Raw genomic sequence first — 21653 nt, 5'->3', positions numbered from 1 at the left:
CTCCTCCCAGAAAACCCCTTTCTCTACAAGATCTGACAAGCCCCCTTTCGCCTAGGCCCTCTCCCCTTAAACAGGGTAATCTTGGTCTAAAACCGGGTTTGTGTCTCCTGTACCCCTAGGGTTGTGGGGAAGGGCCTTGGTTGGGAGCCTCCCAGGAGGTAAAACCTGAAATACATTTACTGTTTTCTGGGCCTCCCAATCCTGGAACAAGACCCCTGGATCCCGGGAGTCCAGACCTGCTACAAGGTCTGTGTCTCGGCTTGGAAGTGGCTGAAAAGTGACCTTTGAGACTCTTCTGGAACAAGGGCAAGATTCCAGAGGTTCGGTTCCCAGCAAGCCCTCTTCTGCCCGGTGAGTGAGGGGGGTGGTGGGTAGAGAATCATGACGAGGGCCCTGGCCTCCTGACCTGAGTCGACCGCCCCTTTTCCTGCAGGATCAGGATCAGTGGGTTCGGGGGAGGGGGCAGCGCCGTCCACAGTGGAGCCATGAGGGGCCCCTGGGCAGGACACACACGTGCATTTACTGCGCATCTGTTGTGTGAGGTGCGGGGATGGCGTCCACACCCGCAGCCAACCCCGCAGCCTTCTCGCCTCGAGACCTGGAGTGGGGAAAGATGGGGGTTTCCTGGGCTCTGAGGTCCTGACCACCCCCCTGCACCCAACCTCGAACCCCCAGACCCGCTAGTGCGCTCGGAGACCTCCAGACGGCAAACGGAGTCGGTGGGGTGGGCCCGGAGAGCCAGCGGAGGCGAGGCCGAGATCGCGGGGAGGGGAGTGAAGACGAGCCGTCGACCGGCCTGGAGTCTGGGGAGGTGACGCTGGGTGAGGGTAGGGCCAGGTAGAGGGGCGGGGCCGGGAGGACAGGGACGGGGCGGGACCAGATCAAAGGGGCACGAGTTGTGAGCGGGGCCAGGCAGAAGGGGCGGGGCCAGATAGCCTGAGGGGCGGGGCCAGGTGCGCGCGCGGGGACGGGGCGGGACCAGGTCAAAGGGGCGGGCACAAGCTGGGGCGGGGCCAGACGGAAGGGGCGGGGCCGGGAGGACAGGGACCGGGCGAGGAGCCTGAGGGGGCGGGGGCAGGACGCCGGGGCGGGGCCAGACCAAAGGGGCGGGCACCACTCGGGGGCGGGGCCAGACAGAAGGGGCGGGCAGAGCTCCTGGCCGGACCCGGCTCGTGGCTAGCCGCCCGGCGGGCGGGAGCGCCTCGCCGCCGAGCCGGGAGCCGCCGCAGGCACGCAGGGCGCACGGGCTGGGAGCAGAGCCTCGGCAGGTAAGGCACGGCGGCGGGGCCCAGGCGGGCGGGGTGCGATCGCGTCTCCCGGGCTGGCTGGAGACTCCGGGACCGGGGTTCTAGCTAGAGGGCGGGTGGGGGCCGGTCAGCTCCAGCGCGCGCCAGGCCCGGCGGCCGGCGCCACGCTGCCCGAGGAAGCGGGCGAGTTCGGGGTGCGCAGGGTGCACTCTGGAGGCCTAGGAGCCGGGGCCGGGGCGTCGCGTCTGCTCCGAGTCCCCCTCGTTCCTCTGGCCCCCGCTTCCCCAGACTCCAGGGGTTCGCGGTGGGTCCTACCTCCGAAGGCCCCGGGCGGCGAGTTGGCGAACTTTTCGATCCCTTGGCCCGCGCAGCGAAGGGTGGAGAAAAGCTGCCCGCTGGAGCTGACTCACACTGAAGTGTGAGTGACTGATAGCCCCGTGGCTCTGGTGGTGTCTGCGACTCGTATTCTGGGGAACAGCGAGTGTCAGAGAGCTGGGGGTTCAAGACAGCCTTCCTTCCACATGAGGGCCCCTCCCAGCAGCCCTGCTCCCCAGCTCTTTCCTGCTGCTCTGGGCCTCGCCTGCCCCTGGTGAAGTGTTGACAGTGGCTCCCACTGGGCGTGTTGCTGGGCCTGAGCCCGGCAGCAGCGTGCAGGCCCAGGGCCCACCCCCTCTGCCATCCTGTTGGAGCCCCAGTGCCTCACATCCTCTCTCTCTGCCTCAGTTTGCCATCTGTCAACACCCGTGACGTCCGTGCCGGCTGGCCAGGTGGCCATGCTGAGTAAAGAGACACTCCTAAATGGCCCTGGCCTCAGACAAGAGCTCTGTATGGACGAGGGGCATGTGATCTTGCTAATGAGGGGGCTCAGGAAATGTTATCTGCTGTGATGAAGATGATAACATGTGTAGAATTTTTTCAGGACAGTCTGACAGCCAAGGGGGCAGGGCAAATCCTGGAGTCAGGGTAGGTTTCTAGGATTACGTTTAGCCCCGCAGTGAATGAGTGTGACCCTGGATTGGCCTCCTGCTCTCTCTGGCCAAGGCTCCTGAGACTCGAGGAGGGGGCTGGGATCCGATACCTCCTGGCCCTCATCCCACCGTATCCAGCAGTCAGTTGGGCCGGGGGCCAACATGGGGGCTCCAGGATGAGAGCTTTGTCAAATTCCCCTCCCTTCCACTCTATTAGTTGGCTCTGTGCCCCATGTTGGGGTGCACCCTGGCCAGAGGAGTAGGCAGGACAGAGGAGTAGATGGCTCGTACTGATCCCTGTTAGCCATCTGGAAAAAGGGGCACTGACAGAGGGTCTGCCCTTTTTGGGGAGCCCCTCAGGCCTGCAGAGTCAAGGAGGAGCCCACCAAGGAGGCCAGCTTGGGAGAGAGGAGAGTAGGTGACTCCAAACCTCCCTTGGCCTTTTCTGTTCATGTGGACAGAAGAAAGTGAGGTGCTGAGTCAGCCCCAGTGTCTCTCCCCCAACATGGAAACCTGCAAGCTTGCAGGCCTGCATGTGGGAGGCCTGGGGTGCACAGAGAGACACAGAGGGGCTGGGTCCTGGCTTCCAATCTGGCTGCCACTCTTTACCAGCTGTGCGGTCTTGGCCAGGAGGCTTCTGTAAAAGTGGGGCAGTGAACCGCTTTCACCGCACAGGTGGCTGTGAAGGTCCAGGGGCTGGTGGTGGTACATGGTTGGTGTCCAGCAACTGTGGGCCAGTGCGGATGCTGTCCGCAGCCCTTGGGGCTAGAGAGCAGGGATAGCTGGGCAGCGGCTGCTTGGGAGGGGCGGGGCCTGGAGAGGCCGAGGGCAAAGGGCAGGCTCCAGGTTCCTGCTGCTTGGGTCTCGTGGCAAAGGCCCAAGTCTCTCAGGAGTGGCCAGGATCAGGGAGCCACGTGGGTCCTCCTGGTTTCCGTCCTTGATGCTCTATTGGAGACTCCGAGGGTCAACGACTGGCAGGCCCCGCTCTCCTCTCATTGGCTGGCTCGTTAGGTGACCTCAGTAAGGCCTGGGCATGCACATACGTAGTTCTCTAGGCAGTACCAGGGAGCCTGGCCAAGGGAGGTGAGTGGCAGGTGGCCGGTGAAGGAAGTATTTGCCGTCAGGAGGAGGACTGTCTGAGCCACGAGGGCAGCCATGAAGGTAGGAACAGACCGAGCTAGAGGCTGGTAGTGCAGGGGGTGGCAGACCAGTTTGACCAGAGTGGCTGGTGTGCGTCGGATGTAGTGAGAGTATGGATGAGGGGGTGCATGACCACGCAGAGGGGCCTGGGGGGCAGGTAGAGGGGCGGTCAGGACGCTGAAATCCTACCCACCGGCAGGTGGCCTGTCGTCAGAAGGCCTCTGACTCTCTCCAGTGGTCCTGACCAGTCATCCCCACACGTGGGCTGCCTAAGCCCCAGAGGCAGTGGCTGAGGGGTGGGGAGCGTTCTGGACTCTAGCTTCAGACAGGCAGGCCCAGGAGTGCTGCTCTGCCTGGCCACCTTGCTCCCCATGCTGGGCCTGGGCGCCAGAGGGCAGGCAGGACGATGCCTGGAGAAATGGGGCTGCCTCCCGGCACGGCCAGAAGACCTGCGCCTCCTTCGTGAATGACACTTCCCGACTCCTGTGCTAGAAGGCCCCAGCTCTGGGCCACACGGATGGACTAGGGCTCGGGGGCCAGGCTCCTGAGCTGCCTGCCAACTCCAGGCTCCGTGGGAATGAAGTGCTCAGAGTGGGGAGGGGGCCCCACGGGACTTGAGTCTCCCCACCGCCCTCTTCTCCCTGACAGCAGAGATTCTGAGCTTCCGGCTCTGGGGCCACCTGTAGGTTGACCCCTGCCCATCCCCCCAGGTCAGGAACCACGCTGAGACCTGGGGCTTCTCTCACCCCTGGCCCCAGGCCTCACTGATCCTTGGCCCCTGTGGGCTAGCCACAGTGGGACCCAGTGCCCCTTGCCCTAGAAAGGTGTGGGCCCCGTCACCGAGGTGATGGCCCTAGAGGGGTTGGCAGGGCACCCTCGTGGTGTCCATACCTCTTCCGCCGCGGCCATGTTCCGATTCCGAGAAGTGCCCTCTGCTTCCGTGTGAATCAGATGTTCATCGTGTGCTGGCTGAGCCCAGGGTCGGGGCGGCCCAGTGCTAAGCACGCCCGTCCCAGGCCGCCGGGTGGGGTGTGTGTGTCTTGCCTGCTGGAGCCTGCAGAGGGAGGGCGGGCCCTGCCCCGAGTCTCCAGGCTGACGGGTGACCGCCCTGAGTGCTGGGACCAGGGTGGGCTCCCCCCACGGCAGGGGGCTGAGCCAGTCCCGGGGAAGACCTCCCTGGGGTGGCTTCTCTGAGCCAGCACGGCTCCTCCCAGGAGGCAGACGAGGAGGGAGGGCAGTGTTCCCAGCGTGGAGCAGCAGCATGTGCTCGTCATGTCTGAGCGCCTCTCTGGACTTGAGCTCCTTCCTCGGGAAAGGGAGGGAAAGCAGTTCTAACTCCGGGAGTCCTTGGGGAACTTAAGTGAGACGCTGCAGAGGAGCCTGCACTGGGAGACGAAGCCCAGATCCAGGGTGGGGCCTCTCCCCCCTACCCCCGACCCTGTGCAGACGCTGCAGCTCCATCTGGGGGCCCTTCCCACCCCCTCCCAGTCTCCCCCACTCCGTGTTGTGATCCAGCCTCGCTCCTCTGTGGCTTTAGAGACCTCCGCGGCCCCTACCCACTGCCCCTGGCCGGGGAGGAGCCAGCCTAACCCCCTTCCCTCACTGCTGGCTGCCCGCTCCCCAGCAAGGTGACGGGAGGTCGGGGGGTAACCTCAGGGCCTGGGATGCCAGGGTAGACCCTGGCTTGACCCTGAAGCCTTAGGAGCCAGGGCGGCACCCACAGTCCACCGAGGGCCCTGGCTGGGAAGCTATGCCACCCCACTCCGAGTCCTGCCCCTGGGGCAGGGGTGGGCCCCCCTCGGAAAGTTGCTGCCCCCCGGGCCTCCCATTCATCCTGGGCGCCCTGTGTACCCAGTCCTGGGCCAGGTGTGGACCGGGAGCAGCTCGGCCCGCCTGGGACTCCCCCACTGCTGCCTCCCTCAGGAGTGGCTTAATAAAAGGCCTAAGTGTCTGTCCTGCCTGGTGCTCAGGGACCCTCCCTGGCCCCCACCCCACCTCCCAGAGCTAGGTGCAGGCCCACAGCCCATACACTGCTCTCCGTGTTTCCCTGTCTGCTTTTCCTGCTCAGTCCGTTCCTGGTGAAGAACGGGGCCCCACCTGAGTGCCCGTGCCCAGCAATGTCCCCGTGGGCCTGCCGCAGAGGAGGGAAGTCCCCAGTAGAGCAGGCCTGCAGCCCGGGCATGTTTAGCTCCTACTGGGCATCAGAGACACAGGTGCCCTGTCACCCCGAGAGGCCTGTGCTGCCGGGCGGTGAAGCTCCCGATCGGATCACAGAGGGCAGCGTTGCGGGGGTCTTGCTGGGGCCCCTCTGTGTTTCCACCACAGCCCCCGGCTCTGGGCTCCAGCTCCTGTGCCCTCCGCTGTCACCACTCCAGCCGCCTGGATGTAGGGGCCCCCACAGGGGTTCACACTGGGAGATTGAGGTGAGGGATCGGGGCCCCCTGCCCTAAGTGGAAGGCGTTCTTTTTTCTGTGGCTGTTCCTCCCTGGAGACGTACACTGGGGCCAGGGTTGGAGTCAGGCCGAGCTCCCCTGAGCCACCAGCCACAGGGGGACCTGGTCTTTGTGTCCCAAAGAGCCAGCCCCGCCAGACGGGGCCCTGTAGGAGAGTGGTGGAGAAGGATCCAGATCACCGGACCGGGAGCCCTGCGTGGACAGGTGCAGGGGAGGGAGGCGAACCAGGAGACACCCTGCCCCCTCCTCCCTCACTCCAGCTGCTTCCTCTCTTCCTGTTTGAGGTCAGAAAAGGAAGACCTTTTTCCCAGGGGTGCAAGCAGCTGGCGCTGAGCCGCTAGGCCCCCTGATGGCGAGGCAGCCGCCGGGCTCAGGGAGGGGCCCCGGCCGGCAGGTCTGGGATTCCCTGGCGGGTTTGACCCCAACCGGAAGAGATGGAGTGGCCGTGCCCCAGCTCCTCCGCACAGGATGAGAGGCTCGAAGCTAATGGGAGTGTAGGGTGGCCGTTGGAGGCTGGGCGGGATCCATGCTGTGAGCTGGATGCAGTAGAGGGGCCCAGGGCCCCCGCGGACCGTGGCCAGCCCCCATGGCCTCCCTGCTGGCCCACCCAGCTGTTCTCGGAGCCCAGGGTGCCTGCGGGGAGAGCCTCAGCCTGCAGTGGGGGGTCACCACCATGTACCCCGCCCTGTCTCGGGGGCTTGTGGGTGATGCACTGCACCCCATGGCCCCTTACCCCAACCCCCTACCTCCTGACCTCTCTAGAATCTCCCCTGTACTCTGGGGGACCCCGGCCCGACACTTTGCTGCCTGGCGTGCACCAGGACTGGGGCACCCCCAGTGGGCGGCTGGCTCCTGGCCTCACAGGAGAGCTGCTCGGGGACGGGGGCGGGAGACCCAGGACCCCATCTCATCTGGCTCCAGACCCTGAGCTGCAGCTGCAGAGGAGGCATCCCCGAGCTGAGGGCAGGGTGAGGGAGAGCCCCAGGCTGGCTGCAGGCTTGGTTCTGGCCCTCCTGGGGCCTCAATTCCACTGAGGCTGGTGTCCACTTGTTTAAAATTGGAACAAGGGACGGAGTCCCCCGCTCCCCCCTCCGAGCTCCCCGGCCGTCCTGGGGTTCCTGGCACGGGCCTGGGGAGTTTTGCCAGCAGGGACGTGAGCTCTCCAAGACCAGCAGTCTGTCGTCTTGAGAATGTGAGCAGAAGGGTGAAGCGCTGTGGTCAGCAGTGGCTGGGCCTGCTCTGGGGAAGGAAGAGGATTGAGAAAGAGATACCCGCTCACCCTGCCACCCTAGCAGGCCCTGCCCCAGGCCCGAGGTTCCCCAAGCAGCCAGGCACCCACGGGCAGCTGTTCCAGGCCAAGGCCTTGGGAAGCAGGTGGGACACCGCACACTGGCGGTCTCCACACTGATTTATCCGCTGCCTGAAGGACCCCTGGGGCCCCTCCCCGGGGCTGGGCTCGGGGCTGCGTGTGGGGAGAGCGCAGGCACCGTCCTCGCAGTGGGCAGTCCCTGAGAACCACATAGGAGGTACCACTGGGGCACCTGAGGTAGGGCCTTTGTGGGTGGGAGCAGGAAGACACAGGCAGGAGGAGCCAGGCCCAGGGCCGCTCTGTGTTTGCAGAGCTCACTCTGGGTCTTGAGACCGCCCTCCCACGCACGCACAAGTACCCCGACTGCGGCAGCAGCCGTAAGGAGGCCTGGGTGCAAGCAGGACATACAGGAGAGCTCGGTGTGCTGTGGGGGTGGATGTCCAGTGGACCCGGGTGAGTCGGTGACCCGCACCCTGGGGCCAGGGGAGGCGGACGTGGTGGGCCTAGGCCTGGGGCAGCATGCCCCCACCCAGGGAGCGCCCCGCCCCCGCCGCCCAGTCCTCTCTTCTGGCTTTTCTGGCCACAGAGGAGTGACCCCCACGGCCGTCTCCCCAGGGAGGGAGAGGGTGTCCCTGTGGCACCACGGAGCCATGCCCCTCCGGCACCCAGGACAGGCTGCCCCAGGCGGTGGCAGGTCCCCAGCCAGGGGGAGGTTCGAGGCCGGCCCTCGGGAGCTCTGCTGACCTTCAGGAACCACCTCGCCTCTGGGAGCCTCGGTTGGGCGGAGGCTGGAGGAGAGCGTTTGCCTCGTGCGTGGTGGTCCTGCAGGCAGACGACAGGGCTGGATGGGCACTTGGCCTGTGGGGGTCTGAGGAGGCTCTCCAGGGCTGCTGCACCCGCGGTGGGGGTCGGGGGACGGGGCTGGACAGAGAGCTCAGGCCACGTTGCCCGAGGCTGTGGTGGCTGGGGGCCTTGCCTGGAGCTGCCCACCCCGCGAGGCAGGGCAGGGTCTGGCGTCCCCAGGGAGCAGAGGCCCGCTCCTCCAGCCCTGAGGTCCCCTGAGGGCGCCGCTCCCTGGCCTGACTGGGCCGTCGGGGTGTCCTGGGGTGACCTGACGGCAGGGTGGGGACAGCGGGCGGCGGTCAGGGCAGGCTGTCCTGCTGGAGCACCCCCGGGGCAAGGGCCTTGAAGCCGAGACTTGCCTGCCGGCTGTGGCTGGGACCGCGCTCACGGTGAGGGGCTGGCATCCAGGATCCCGCAGGACCCCTGGCTTGGGGAGGGACAATGTGCAGGAGGGAGACCCCCCCCCCTCGCCCCTGCCCCCTCCTGTCCTGTCTGTCAAGGCTGCTGGAGAGGGAGGGGCTGGGACTGGGCACTTTTCCCGCCAACCCGGGCTCCTGGCCAGACCCTCCCCGCGCTGGGCCTCTGAACAATGGGGCAGTGTCAGCGCTCCTGGGAACCAGCCGGCCCCCAGGCCCACTGCCGGCCCAGGCCGAGGGGTGAGGAGGGAGGCCAGCGGTGAGTCATCAGCCCCTTGCCCAGCCCTCGGTTCCCCAGCCTCCACCCTGGGGTCCTGGTCGGCTCCTCCTTCTCTCTTGAGCCTCCCCCTTCCCTCTCTGGCTCCCTCCCTTCGGGACATGTTGGCTGTCTCTCTGCCTTGGTCTCTGCCCCAGCCTGGCAGTGGCTGTCGCCTGCCCCATCGTGGGCTGCTCCCCTCTCCCAGCCTGTGAGGGACCCCGGGAAGAAGCCAGCGAGAAGGCCCAACCTAAAAATTGGCCGAGCAATACGAGGTGGACCCCAAGAAGGAAGCGAGGCAACAAAATAAGACACTCTCAAGAGAGTGAGGGTTAACCGACAACATCAAAGAACGGAAAAAAAAAAGTATGAAAAATATTAGCATTAGGGATAACAGGATACAAAGAAATGGGTTAAAGCTGTGCTGAAGTGAGAAGGAGACGGGAAGGGCCCTGTGGTATGGACTTGGCCTTGATGGTTCCGGCCTGTGGCAGGGTGGGTGGAAAGCCAAAACCTTGCTGGACGGATGGTGAGCCAGGTTCCTGGGTGGGTGACTGGTCCAGGGAATACCCCCCCAAGAGGAGCTCGAGGAGGAGCCGAGATGAGGGCCACACCGCACGCCCCTGGACCCTGACTCCCTGACCTGTGGCAATGCTGCGAGGTACCCAGGAGCCGTGTGGGTCCTGTGGCCCTAGGGAGCCTACCAAGGTGCGAAAGAGCCTAAAAAGATGAGAGAAGCAACGGATGCTACCGGGGTCAAGGCCAGTGTCCCCCTTGGTCTACTGTGGGATGCCCCAGCAGGTGGTTCCCAGCATGGAGGGCTCGTGCACTGCCCTGGCCTGGCCGACAGCAAGTGTCCCTGCGACGAGCCTGTTTTATGGCCGATCTGAAGCCTCCGGCCCTGGCTCCTGCAAGGACCAGTGGGGCCCATCTCTCTCCTTGGCCCCCGCCAAGCATACACTTCCTGGCCGCTGTATCCTCACTGAGTCCTCTGTTACCATCTTGCCCTGGGGTTGGGGTCTGGGCTGAGTGGGGTGCCTGCCACCCCGAGGCTCTGGGCCCAGCACTGGGCCAGGTGGCCCTGGAGGAGCCTGGGAGACCTGCCTCTCTTGGTCCTCAGTTCAGTTCAGTTGCTCAGTCATGTCCGACTCTTTGCGACCCCATGGACTGCAGCACACCAGGCCTCCCTGTCCATCACCAACTCCCGGAGTTTATTCAAACTCATGTCCATTGAGTCGGTGATGACATCCAGCCATCTCATCCTCTGTCATCCCCTTCTCCTCCTGCCTTCAATCTTTCCCAGCATCAGAGTCTTTTCCAATGAGTCAGCTCTTCGCATCAGGTGGCCAAAGTATTGGAGCTTCAACTTCAACATCAGTCCTTCCAATGGACATTCAGGACTGATCTCCTTTAGGATGGACTGGTTGGATCTCCTCGCAGTCCAAGGGACTCTCAAGAGTCTTCTCCAACACCACAGTTCAAAAGCATCAATTCTTTGGCGTTCAGCCTTCTTTACAGTCCAACTCTGACATCATACATGACTACTGGAAAAATCATAGCCTTGACTAGACGGACCTTTGCTGGCAAAGTAATGTCTCTGCTTTTTAACTTGCTGTTTAGGTTGGTCATAACTTTTCTTCCAAGGAGTAAGTCTCTTTTAATTTCATGGCTGCAATCACCATCTGCAGTGATTTTGGAGCTCCCCAAAATAAAGTCTGGGCTTCCCTGGTGGCTCAGAGGTTAAAACATCTGCCTGCAATGTGGGAGACGTGGGTTGAATCCCTGGGTCGGGAAGATCCCCTGGAGAAGGAAATGGCAACCCACTCCAGTATTCTTGCCTGGAGAATCCCATGGTTGGAGGAGCCTGGTGGGCTACAGTCTATAGGGTCGCAAAGAGTTGGACACGACTGAGCGACTCTACTTCCACTTCCAAAATAAAGTCTGCCACTGTTTCCACTGTTTCTCCATCTGTTTGCCATGAAGTGATGGGACAGGATGCCATGATCTTTAGTTTTCTGAATGTTGAGCTTTAAGCTAACTTTTTCACTCTCCTCTTTCATCAAGAGGCTCTTTAGTTCCTCTTCACTTTCTGCCATAAAGGTGGTGTTATCTGCATATCTGAGGTGATTGATATTTCTCACAGCAATATTGATTCCAGCTTGTGCTTCCTCCAGCCCAGCGTTTCTCATGATGTACTCTGCATAGAAGTTAAATAAGCAGGGTGACAATATACAGCCTTGACGTACTCCTTTTCCTATTTGGAACCAGTCTGTTGTTCCATGTCCAGTTCTAACTGTTGCTTCCTGACCTGCATACAGGTTTCTCAAGAGGCAGGTCAGGTGGTCTGGTATTCCCATCTCTTCGAGAATTCTCCACAGTTTATTGTGATCCACACAGTCAGAGGCTTTCTATTTTCTGGAACTCTCTTGCTTTTTTGATGATCCAGCAGATGTTGGCAATTTGATCTCTGGTTCCTCTGCCTTTTCTAAAAGCAGCTTGAACATCTGGAAGCTCATGGTTCGTGTATTGCTGAAGGCTGGCCTGGAGAATGTTGAGCGTGACTTTGCTGGCGTGTGGGGGAATGTTGAGCGTGACTCTGCTGGCGTGTGGGAGGATGCTGAGCGTGACTCTGCTGGCGTGTGGGAGGAGCGCAGTGTGCGGTATCTGAGCGTTCTTCGGTACCTTTGGTCCTCAAGGTGCTCTTATCAGGAAGCCCGTTAGGGGAGGAGTGAAGTGACTTGCACCAGGTTGTCGGCACAGAGAAGCAAAGCTGGAGGTGGTGCCCTGGCCTGGGTGCTCACCCTGGGGCAGGTCTGAGACCCTCTCCACGCTCAGCTGGGCACGTGGCCCTCATGCATGTTCTGGACCGGACTGGCCTCCTCTCGCCCCAGCCCCAGGCCCTTTGCACAAGCTCTCTCCTATCTGGGACACTTGCCGAGTGACCTTGCTTGACTGCGGCATGTGGATGCTGGCTGACGTGTCACTGTGTCTGGGTGGAAGTGTTGTCACAGGGATGTGAGTCAGCGATGGCTACCTCCCCAGCAGTTGGGCACCCCAGACGGAGGGCAAGGCCAGCGTGGACCCCGGGTGAAGGGTGTGGTGTTTGCTCGCAGGTGGCAATGCCCTGACTGTCTCCTCCTGCCTCATTAGCAGTGGCAGTGGCGAGCAGGCCTCAGGGTGGGGCTTGTGCTCTGAGACAGTCTCCTGACTGGCTCCCCTGGGCTCTGGAGGGGCGCGCAAAACAGAAGCAGACCCTGAAATCAGGAGGACAGGCTGGCACGCACCTGCACCCCCGTGCTGTGTGCCCCAGCCTTCGGCCCGGAGCCTGGGGGCCTCCTCCAGCTGCGCTCCGGGCTGTGGGAGCTCTGTCCGTCCGTCTGTCTGGAGAGCAGGTCCAGGGCCCCTTGCCCTCCTCACATCCCTTGGAGCCAGGCTTGGCAGGAAGTGTGGGGTGGATGAGGTGGCCCGCGAGGGCGGTGCTGGCGCAGCAGCCGCTGCTGCAGCCCACTCAGCCTCAGCTTCCTCATCGGGAGCCGGAGACAGGCGGCGGGGAATGAGTGGGCCCTGGGGGCTGACACCTTGGCGCTGGGGGGGCGTTCCCGGAGGCCGCTCCCTGCCGTGACCCACTGGCTTGGCTCTCTGTCACAAGAGGTTGACTGTAGGCAAGAAAGCGCCCCCAGCCTTTGAGACCCGCCCCCCAGCCTTGGCTCCAGTGAGTCCGGATGTGTCCCCAAAGGAGGCGCCTGTGACCTACGCATGTGTCCCCAGGAGGGTCTGGCTGGTGGTCGCCTGTGCTCTCGAGGCCGGGGGCTGGTGACCGGGACCAGGCCCTCCGCCGAGGGCAGGACCAAGCTCTGTCTGGTGCGCCAAGGAGTGACCCAAGGAGCGTGCACGTGGTTTCTGGGAAGACGTTGGGGTAGACTGGGCTTGGGGAAGTCCATGGGTTCCTCATTCAATAGGGGTCGGCCTCACTCTGATCTCAGAGCAGAAGGTCTGTCCCCTTCTGGGTGACCCGACAGAGGGGCTCGGAAGGTTCCAGCCCCAAACCTGGAGGGTCAGCGGCAGTGCTGGGCAGCCTGGTCTGCCTGGGGCTCGGCCCACCGGGTACTTGCGGCCATGTGGGGGGGGGTGCGGTACCTTGTCTAGGCCCCACACCTGCTCTGCCCGTGAGGACTGCTGGCCCTGCTTTGTGGACCAGTGAGGCTGGGAGCGGTCAAGAGCATGGCCGAGGTCACTCTGGGGGTGTCCAGGCCTTGCTCAGTGGGCGGCAGACCCCCTGCACTAGGCGTCCATCCTTGCAGCCAGACAATCCACCCCCGCCCCCCACCCAGGGATGAAGAAATGGGGATGTTTGGGGCGAGGCGAATGGTTTAATTCAGTAAATGAGCTCCGTGGTTGGACCCCACGTGGAGTTGGGAGTGTCCGGCCAGTGGGTGAGATCTCTTCATGCTGCGAGAAGTGCCTGATGTCCCTTTTGTGCTGGGGACGCTGCAGGGGACGGACGCACGGAATGACTGCCGTCTACATTCCCCGCCCTCAACCCCGAGCTTTGTCGAGGGCGAGGCAGACAGTCAACAGACAGACTGGCAACGCTGCGGTCAGCGCAGCTGGTGGGGGCACGGAGCCTCTCCTAGGAGCCCTGCTCGTGGGCAGAGCGTGTGTAGGTGGGTAGGGGCTGTGTGTGTGGGCAGTGGGTCTGGACTCGGGGCTGCGGAGGAAGGCGTGGAGCCTGGGGAGACGGGAGACGTTGCTCTAGGGCGAGCCCTGCGCTGGACAAAGGTGTTGTTTCCACGCCGGGGCCGTGGCTCAGAATGGGGCCAGCCGCAGTGGGCAGGGAGTGCTGGGGGGTGCAGACCCTCAGGGGCAGCCTGGGAGGGCGTGGTCTGGCTCTGAGCAGGGCGGTTCGGGAGGACGGTTTCCTTTCCCGAGGTGCCCGTGACAACGGGGTGGCCGGCAGAACCCCTGGAGCCCCCGGTCCCCCAGCCATGCCCGGTGATCCTCAGGACAGCCTCTCGCAGGCGGCGACAGCCTGCTGTTCTCACGAGGAAGCAGGCCGAGGGCGGGCCTCGAGGTTAGGGTGGAGCCTGGCCTGTCCCCAGGGAAGCGTGTGCGTCACCAGCGCTGTCCTGCCTCCCAGGGTCCTGTGGTGGAGTGGCCCTGCCCTGGCGGGGGTGGGGGCGGGGGGCTGGGGTGCCCGCGCCGGCTGTGTGCACAGCAGTGAACATCTGTGGGCGATGGGCCAGGAACGTGGGGGTGGACCCGGCCACACGTCAGCACTTTGGAGAGTTTTTTTTATCAAGCAATTAAAAACTGGAAACTTGTCAGTGTCATGATGAACTGAAGTGTGAATCCTGGAACGCCTCTGCTGGCGTGTGGTTTGAGACGAGAGAGTGACGATGCCAAGCCGCGCTTCCCCCAGCCCCCGGCCCCCCATGACAGCCTATTGTGCGGACTTGGTCCAGAAGTCGGGGGCCCTGGGCCTGGCACCCCTGCCCAGCCGTCCCCCACCCGTCCACGTGCTTCTTCCTGGGGAGCCCTGCCCTCTCCAGGGCTCCGATGAGGGTGCCCTGCACCCGATGCAGGGCCTGTGGGCGGCCCTTGCTCTTTTCTGAGGGGTCCCGGCTCTCTTTGGGGGCCCCCAGCTCTGTCCCCATAGGCTCACCCAGCCCTTGACCCTGGCCCTTGGGAGATGCTGTCTGTTCTGGGAATATTTGCTAGAGGCAGAGGCCAGGCCTGGAGAGGCAGCCCCGGCTGGCTGTGGGGTGGGGGGCACACAGGGGCACGTGGGCTCCCTTGAGTTGTCTGTGGGGACAGAGCTCGAGGCGAGGGTCCCGAACCCACACTCCTGCCCCCGTTTGGCCACCGCCCTCGGAAGCCCCGGCTCTGTGTGGGCAGCTGTGCGTGCCAGCCTTTCTGCACTTCCCCAATTCCCTCTGTCCCCGCCCACAGCAGCAGCTGGACTGCCTTGCGACCCCACCCTGGGCAGCCCTAACAAGCCCCGGGGGGCCTCCTAGACCCCGGCACGTATGGCCTTCTGGGGGGTGCTGGCCTGGTCTCTGTTTTGCAGTGAGCAGACCCCAGGGCTCACCCAGTGCTGGCCAACGGCTCACTCACCAGGCAGAGGTCCTGGGGCCATGGGGCTTTGCGGCAGCCACTGGGCCTCAGTTCTCACTGGGGGTCAGCTTAGTCCCTCACTCTGGCTCTGGGGGACAGCCCAGGAGTGCACTGGTATAACCACGTGGGGGTGTGGCCGCATGCGTACACGCAACAGTGAGCCCACCTGACCACGCGTCCTTTGGTCTCTCGGTCCCTTTGGTGGGGCATGGAGGGGGACCCAGGCCTGTGGGGAACGCTGGGGCTACATATGTGACACCCTGATACGCAAGGCTGGGCCACTGACTTGGAGACTGCAGAGAAGGGGCTGACGTTCTAGAACGTCCTTCTCACAAAGGTGCGGGGGCCTTTGGGAGAGGAAATAGTTTTCAGCAGAGCAGATCGCAGTCTGAGAACGGAGCGTGATGGTCCTCGTGACAGGCCCACAGCTGAGGGCCCAGGGCAGCGAGCAGGGGCCAGACCCCGCACACTCAGCCAGGGGCCAGCCTGACCTCTGCTCCGCGGGGGAGATGGCTGGACAGAGCCAAGGAGGGGCGGGCCGGGAGGTGGGCCCCACAGGTCTGGGGAGTGTGGGCTGGGCCTGGCCTCTGAGCCGGTGCACGGCGGGCGTGGGAGGTGGTGAGCCAGGCCCACAGGAGGCCGTGGACGTCCAGGGAGGCCGCTCAGATGTACCCCGTCCGGCCTCATGCCCAGGGGGCCCTCACAGAGCCAGCCTCACCCTGCAGGGCATGCCCCGGGCTTCTAACTGACTGTTACTTACTTCATCCAGGGAAGGATACGGGCTTGTCCCCGTGTGAAATAATTTCTCATGGCCGCCCTAACAAGCGCTGCAGGCTGGGGCCTGAGAAACACAGAAATGTGTTCTCAGGGTCCTGGAGGCCAGACTCCAAAGTCAAGGTGTCAGCCGCACCCTGCTCCCTCGAGGGGCGAATCCTCCCTTCCTTCTCTGTCCTCCAGCTTCCCGGGGGGCTGCCTACGGGCCTGGGCTTCCTTGGTTTATGGACACTCTGCCTCTGCCTGCCCCTTCTCCTCTGTCTTCTCTCTCTCTCCCTTTATTTTTGGATCGGAGGCACAGCATGATGGTTGACTTGCGTATATTGTGAGAGGATTGCCACAATAGATCCAGCCAGCATCTGTCTTCTTATACCGATACAATGAAAAGCAAAAGAAGAAAAAATTGTGTTCTTGTGATGAGAACTCGCAGGATGTATTCTCTTTCCAGCTTCCCTGTGTATCACACAGCAGTGTCTGCGGGTCACCATGTCGTCCATCGCTTCCCTAGGATTTATTAATCTTATGACCGGAAGTTTGTACCTTTTGGCCGCCTTCCTCCAATTCCCTCTCTTTTCACTCTCTGCCTCTGATGACACAAACCTGACTTCTTCCTCGAGTTCTTCCTCTTTTGTCTGTTACAAGGATGCTTGCTGTTTCATTTACGGCCCATCTGGCTAAACCAGGGTGAGGTTCTCAGTCACGTATGCGAAGATCCTTCCCCAATTAAGGTCAATCACAGTTCCCAGGGACTAGGACTTGGACATATATCTCTGGAGGCCCCCATTCAGCCCATGACATGGGGTGACCCTGGGCAGGACCCTGCCCCTACGCCACCCACTCCCTCTGCCCAGCTGGATGGCACCCTGGCCCGAGTTCCCGGGACTCCTTGCATCCCCGCACCAGAAGGCAGGTTACAGTGCCAGGCGGAGAGAAGAATGGGCTCAGAGAGGAGGGGAAGGACTCGGGGGCCGTGGTCCTGGAGGGTGGGGACCAAGTAGGTGGGCCCTAGGCTGGCTGTGGGTGGCCCCGAGCCCTTCGCAGGGACTGATGCAAAGTGTCTTATTTTGAGAGCTTGAGGTTTTCACCAGTGGAGGTGCCAGTCACCCTACCCTGGGCACAGGGCCCTCCCTGAGCCTGCAGGCTCTCCTTGGCACACAGGCGGCAGGTGGGCACCGGGCTGGGCACAGGGGCCCTGGGAGACTGGGGTTGCCAGGGCTGTGGTTCCAGTCCCCACACCTCTGTTCCCTGGCCGTCGGCTCGGCCAGCGCCCTGCTCTGTGAAGCCCCGCGTCCCCGTGGTCAGCACGGGTGAGTGGGCTTTGACCACCAGGGCGGGACAGGCTTCAAGGCCTGCGGCAGGGGCGGTGCTGTGCCGGCCTGTGCCTCGCTCCAGAGCAGGCCGAGGACCCTGGAGCCCAGAAGGCTCTCTCGCAGGCTGACGCCGGGCCCCTGCCCAGCAGCTGGCTAGTCCCACCCACCCTGGTAAGTGTCTGGCTCAGTGGGTGGTCCCCAAGCCTGGAATTTAGAGGCAGCCGCCCTGGGAGGCTAGGGGAAGAGCTGCAACTTGGGGAAGGTGGGGTGGAAACCAGAGCTTCCCAGAGTTGGGACCCCAGCCCCACCCATCTTACTGCTTGGATGATGGTTATTCCCAGTCTAGTGGGGCAGAGGGGGCGGTTCCCACTATAGGAGGAGGGGCCATGAACGCCCTGTTTCAGGAACATGAAGTGAAATGAAGGGAAAGTCGCTTAGTTGTGTCTGACTCTTTGCGACCCCATGGACCATACAGTCCACGGAATTCTCCAGGCCAGAATACTGGAGTTGGTAGCCGTTCCCTTCTCCAGGGGATCTTCCCAACCCAGGGGTCGAACTCAGGTCTCCCACATTGCACGCGGATTCTTCACCAGCTGAGCCACCAAATGAAAGCAGCGTTATTTGCTGCAAGGATGAATTGCTGCCTGGGGAGATGGGACGTCACTGGGAGAAACTGGTAGAAACTGGGAGGCCTGGAGTGGGGAGAGATGGGAGGTCACTGGGAGAAGCTAGGAGGCCTGGAGTGGGGGCCTCGGGAATCCTGGCCTCAGCCTCCGCGAGGGAATTGGGTGGGAAAGGGACCAGCGTGGTCTGACCTCCATGGAGACTCCGCGGCTCCCGCAGGGGTGGTCCTCTGTCTGCTCCCACCTCTGCCTGCACAGGACAGAGGCTGGCTGGGGCCCCCTCCCCACTCTGGGCATGCTGCGAGGGTGGACAGGAGGAGGCCCCCCTTAACCTCCCTGCCACCCCCTGCCTGTGGGCTGTAGTCAGCTGTCTGCCGTAGGTGCCGTCTGCCCACGGCCCCCGGCGGGCACGGAGGCTGACGCTGGCGGGGGAGGCCAGGGTGCCCCCTGAGGAGAGTGAGGATGCACAAAACCAAGTTCCCCATCCAGGAGACGGCGGGCGGGGCGGGGTGTGTGTCTGAGGCCCGAGCCGGACACCCAGATGTGTGCGTGACCAGGTGCCGGCAGGTCGGCTGTGGGTGCTCGCCCTGGGACAGCTGCTGGGCAGGACAGAACAAGCCTGTGCAGCGTCTGAGGAACTGCTGGCACCCTCAGACCCTGCAGCCGCATGGCCCCAAAGTGCTTCGTCCCCCAGCTGGTGCTGGGAGTTGGGGCGGGGGGCGGACCTTGAGACTGGAGCTCAGGGGAGGGGAGGCAGTGGGCACAGGGCTCAGTGCCCAGCAACTTGGGCTGGACTCCCCGCTCCCAGCTTCCTGGGTGGAGGAGGGAGCCCAGCTTGGACGGGCAGAGCAGGCCTGGGAGGGGTGGGTGGGCTGCATTGTGAGTGGGACCTGGGCGGGGACCAGGCAGTGATGGAGCGCGCTTGGCCACTCGGGGTGGAAGTGCTTTCTAGCAAGCCAGGTGTTTGCTGGGGAGCTGCGAGTGCGCCCCGTGGGGGTGTGTGAGCCCAGCTGTGTCACAGAGGCTGTGCCTGGCGTGGGCGCGGGAGGGGCAGAGAGGCCTGGGGGACAGGAGGGAAGGCTGGCATCCCATCCGTCCTTCGTCCCTTGGGGTCAAAGGACAGAGAGGCAGCCACCTCGACACGTGAAGGTCTCCTGGTGCGAGAGGCGCGGGCCCCTGTGTCACAGTGGCCTCCGGAGGCGGAGCCGCATGGCAGATTCTGTATTCTGGCCTGTGGGGCGCCCCGGGGAGGTCGTAACCTCGTGTTCGGCTGTCTTTGGGGCCAGGGAAGCTGGGCTTGACGCCCTGGAATCTGGGGCTCCCAAGATTAGCTGGGAAGAAGCCCAATCTGCAGAGGTGGCTGTGGGGTGGGGGCGGGACCCTGGCAAGGGGCTTCCTCCCTGAGGCAGGGGGGTGGTCACAGCCGGCCTCATCCTGGGGCCTGGCGAGTGTAGTCTCTGGCCACGATGGGCACGGCTGAAAGTCAGCAGGCCAGTCAGCACTGGGCCTCACAGGAAGTGCTGGCTACCCGGGGCTGCCCAGGGACCCGGCAACAGGAAGTCCTAGGCGGGGAGGAGCCCCGGCGGCTACAGGTCCCAGACACAGGCGGCGGGCGGCTGTCAGCAGGAGCAAGCAGGCACTTCACCTGCCTGGGGATGCTGGCCGAAAACCCGCCCCATGGCCCCTGAGCCGCATGGCCTTCCTGGACCCCAGGACACCTGCCCCCAGGCCGTCGGCAGGCAGGAAGAGAGCCATGTGCTGGGTCAGCGCCACCAGGTCAGTGGGGCGGCCCCGGGCCAGGGGACTTGGGAGCTCGAGCCAGCCCAGCACCTGTAGAGCTGCTCTGGGGGGCCCGCGTGCAAGCCTGCACCCACGCTCCTTGGGGCGGCGGCGGCAGGACTCACAGGACCCTGGCCCCGAGCCCCAGGAGGACAGGCGAAGCCAGGGGTGGACGGGGCAGCCGGTGGGAGCCCAGGGCCTGCGCCGCTTGGCTGGCAGCCTGCAGAAGGCCCTGGGTTGGCGTGGGCCTTCCACTGGACATCCTGCCCTGCCCAGGGGGTGTGGTCACTGGGTCCTGGGTGCACATGCTGTGAGTGTGTGTGAGTGTGCCTGCACTGGGGTAATGCAGAGCCGTGTGAGCCCCGTCGGCTGCTTGCCCCCCCCACCCTACCCCCCCCACGCCCCCCCCACGTCCTGGAGCGCTATGCCCCATGCAGGGGCACCTGGCAGGGTGCTCAAGAGCCTCGGGGTCTCAGGGACCCCACCCCGGGTCGTGCTCCCTCCCTTCCCCTGGCACGGCTGCTCACTGGCCTTCGTGGGAGATGGTTTTTTTTTTTTGGTTTCCATTCTTTTACAGAGAAAGATTCAGGGAAGAGGAAGGGGGAGGAGCAATTGAAAGGGGAGACTGAACCCAGAGGAGCTGGGTCCTGCCCCTCAGGCGCCACCTAGCGCCTGCTGTGTGCCCGGGTAGGGGTGGCAGGGCCATGTTGCTTGGGAGCTACTCAGCATCTCTGACCCTCGCTGTCTTCACCAGTGGGCATGATGCTGGTTCACACGTCGGGGTGCTGGGGTGGGGTGGTGATGTGGGCGATCCCTGAGAAGCACGGAGCATGGCACACAGTGTGTGCCCAGGGTGCCCCATGCGAGCCCGTGACCTGGGGGTAGAGCAGCGCTGTGCAGTTTAATAAGGAGTGGTCAGGCCCGGCACTGGACGGGTGCAGGGCTGTGGGGTGGTGCTGATGGCTCTCATCTGCACCCAGGCTGCCTTGCGCAGGGCACGGGGTCCCCCACAGAGGGTCCTCTCAGCCCCTGGAGGCTGTGTGTGTGAGCACACCACGTGGGAGTCGGTGCGTGTCTGTGAGTATGTTTGAGTGCAAACTGGTGTGTGTGAGGGTGAACACGCATGTAAGAATGAACGTGAGCATGCACACATGTGGATGAGCGTGTGCCTATGTGTGAGTGTGAGCAGCTGAGCGAGTCCGTGTGTGCATTTGAGGGCATGTGTGGATGTGGCATGTATGAGCGTGTGCAGGTAGGTGTGTGTGAGTGTGCATCTTCAGGCATGCATGTATAAGCACGCACGTGAGCTTGTGATGAGTGAGTGTGTGCGTGGTTGTGAATGTGCGAATGACCACCCTGGGGACCTGGTCTCTTCCCCTCTGGGACCCTGGGAGCCCAGGCCTCCCCTTCCTGCAGTGCTCGCAGAAGGGCAGCCGGTGACCACCGACAGGAACCCCTAGCGCTGTGGTCGCACGAGGCGCCGGCTCCCTCGCCACAGCCAGGGCCGCAGGTCTGCAGGTGTCGGGAAGGGGAGCCGAGGGAGCTCTGCTCTCGTGCACAGGTTCACACGGTGCACACGTGTGTGCACACACGCCAAAGAGCACGCACAGAACCTTCTCGCCCGCACCGTGCGGCTCACGCACGCGTTTTGCCTGGGCGCGCAGTCTATGACGGTGGCTGGGTGTGTGGGCCTCTGCAGGGGATGACCACATGCCCTGGGGACTCACACCCCAGGGGGAGGGGGAGCCACAGAGCCTGCACTTCCTGGAGCCCATTGGGGCTATCTCTGCGAGGAGGAGCGGTTTTCACCTGCCTGCGCTGCAGCCTCGGGCCTCGGTCCCACAGACCAGTCTCAGCTTTCAGAGAAGGTGGGGGTGAGCGCGGAGCAGAGACCAGAGAGCTGCCTGGCGCTGGGCTCCTGGGCAGGTCCCGGCATGGCGGGGCAGGGCCGGGGGCCCAGAGGATGCAGGGGCGTCAGGACAAGCTGGCCCTGCCACGGTCCACCCTCTGGAGAGGGGCGGCAGAACATGGGTGTCTGTCGCTGAAGCAGGGATGCTCCCAGGGGACGTGACGGTGGAGCACAGGCAGGCCTGCGGCCGGGCCAACCAGTGGACACCAGGAGTGCGCCTCCAGTCCGCAGAGGGGGCTGTGGCCAGGTGAGACCGAGCCCTTCACAGGCCTGTGCCCGCCTGGCCGCCGAGCCGACCAGGGTGGGACTGCGGGGCCGCCCCAGCTTCTTCCCCTCCAGGTGTGGAGCCAGGAGGAGGGGTGGGCCCCGTCAGTCCTCAGCTGTGCCTCCAGCGCCCCGCCCCCACAAAGATTCCAGGTCTCCTTACAGACTTGGGAGGAGGTGCTGGAGTGGGCTGGGGGCTTCTAGGCCACCTGCAGTCCCCACCACCCAGGGCAGCAGCATTCTGCTTC

General features: G+C 63.7%; 1 protein-coding gene across 4 annotated transcripts in view; it reads left to right on the top strand.

Moving 5' to 3' along the window:
* The first annotated feature begins 1123 nt into the window (after nucleotides 1-1123).
* Nucleotides 1124-21653, top strand: part of SH3BP2 (SH3 domain binding protein 2) — a 35354-nt gene continuing 14824 nt past the window's right edge. Inside the window, exon 1 of one of the 4 annotated variants that reach the window (XM_070372822.1) lies at nucleotides 1124-1268. Coding sequence is in view for 1 of the 4 variants with exons in the window: in XM_070372821.1 (XP_070228922.1) it covers nucleotides 19147-19229 (83 nt within the window). In the remaining 3 variants the exon portion in view is untranslated. Of the gene's footprint in view, nucleotides 1269-13116; nucleotides 13297-18990; nucleotides 19230-21653 lie in introns of those variants that run through there. The other 3 variants (XM_070372819.1, XM_070372818.1, XM_070372821.1) reach the window with 3 other exon arrangements.

Source organism: Bos mutus, chromosome 6, assembly GCF_027580195.1.
Source record: "Bos mutus isolate GX-2022 chromosome 6, NWIPB_WYAK_1.1, whole genome shotgun sequence".
Taxonomy (NCBI): domain Eukaryota; kingdom Metazoa; phylum Chordata; class Mammalia; order Artiodactyla; family Bovidae; genus Bos; species Bos mutus.
Note: the sequence above shows the minus strand (reverse complement) of the source record. Positions and strands in the feature narration are given on the sequence as shown.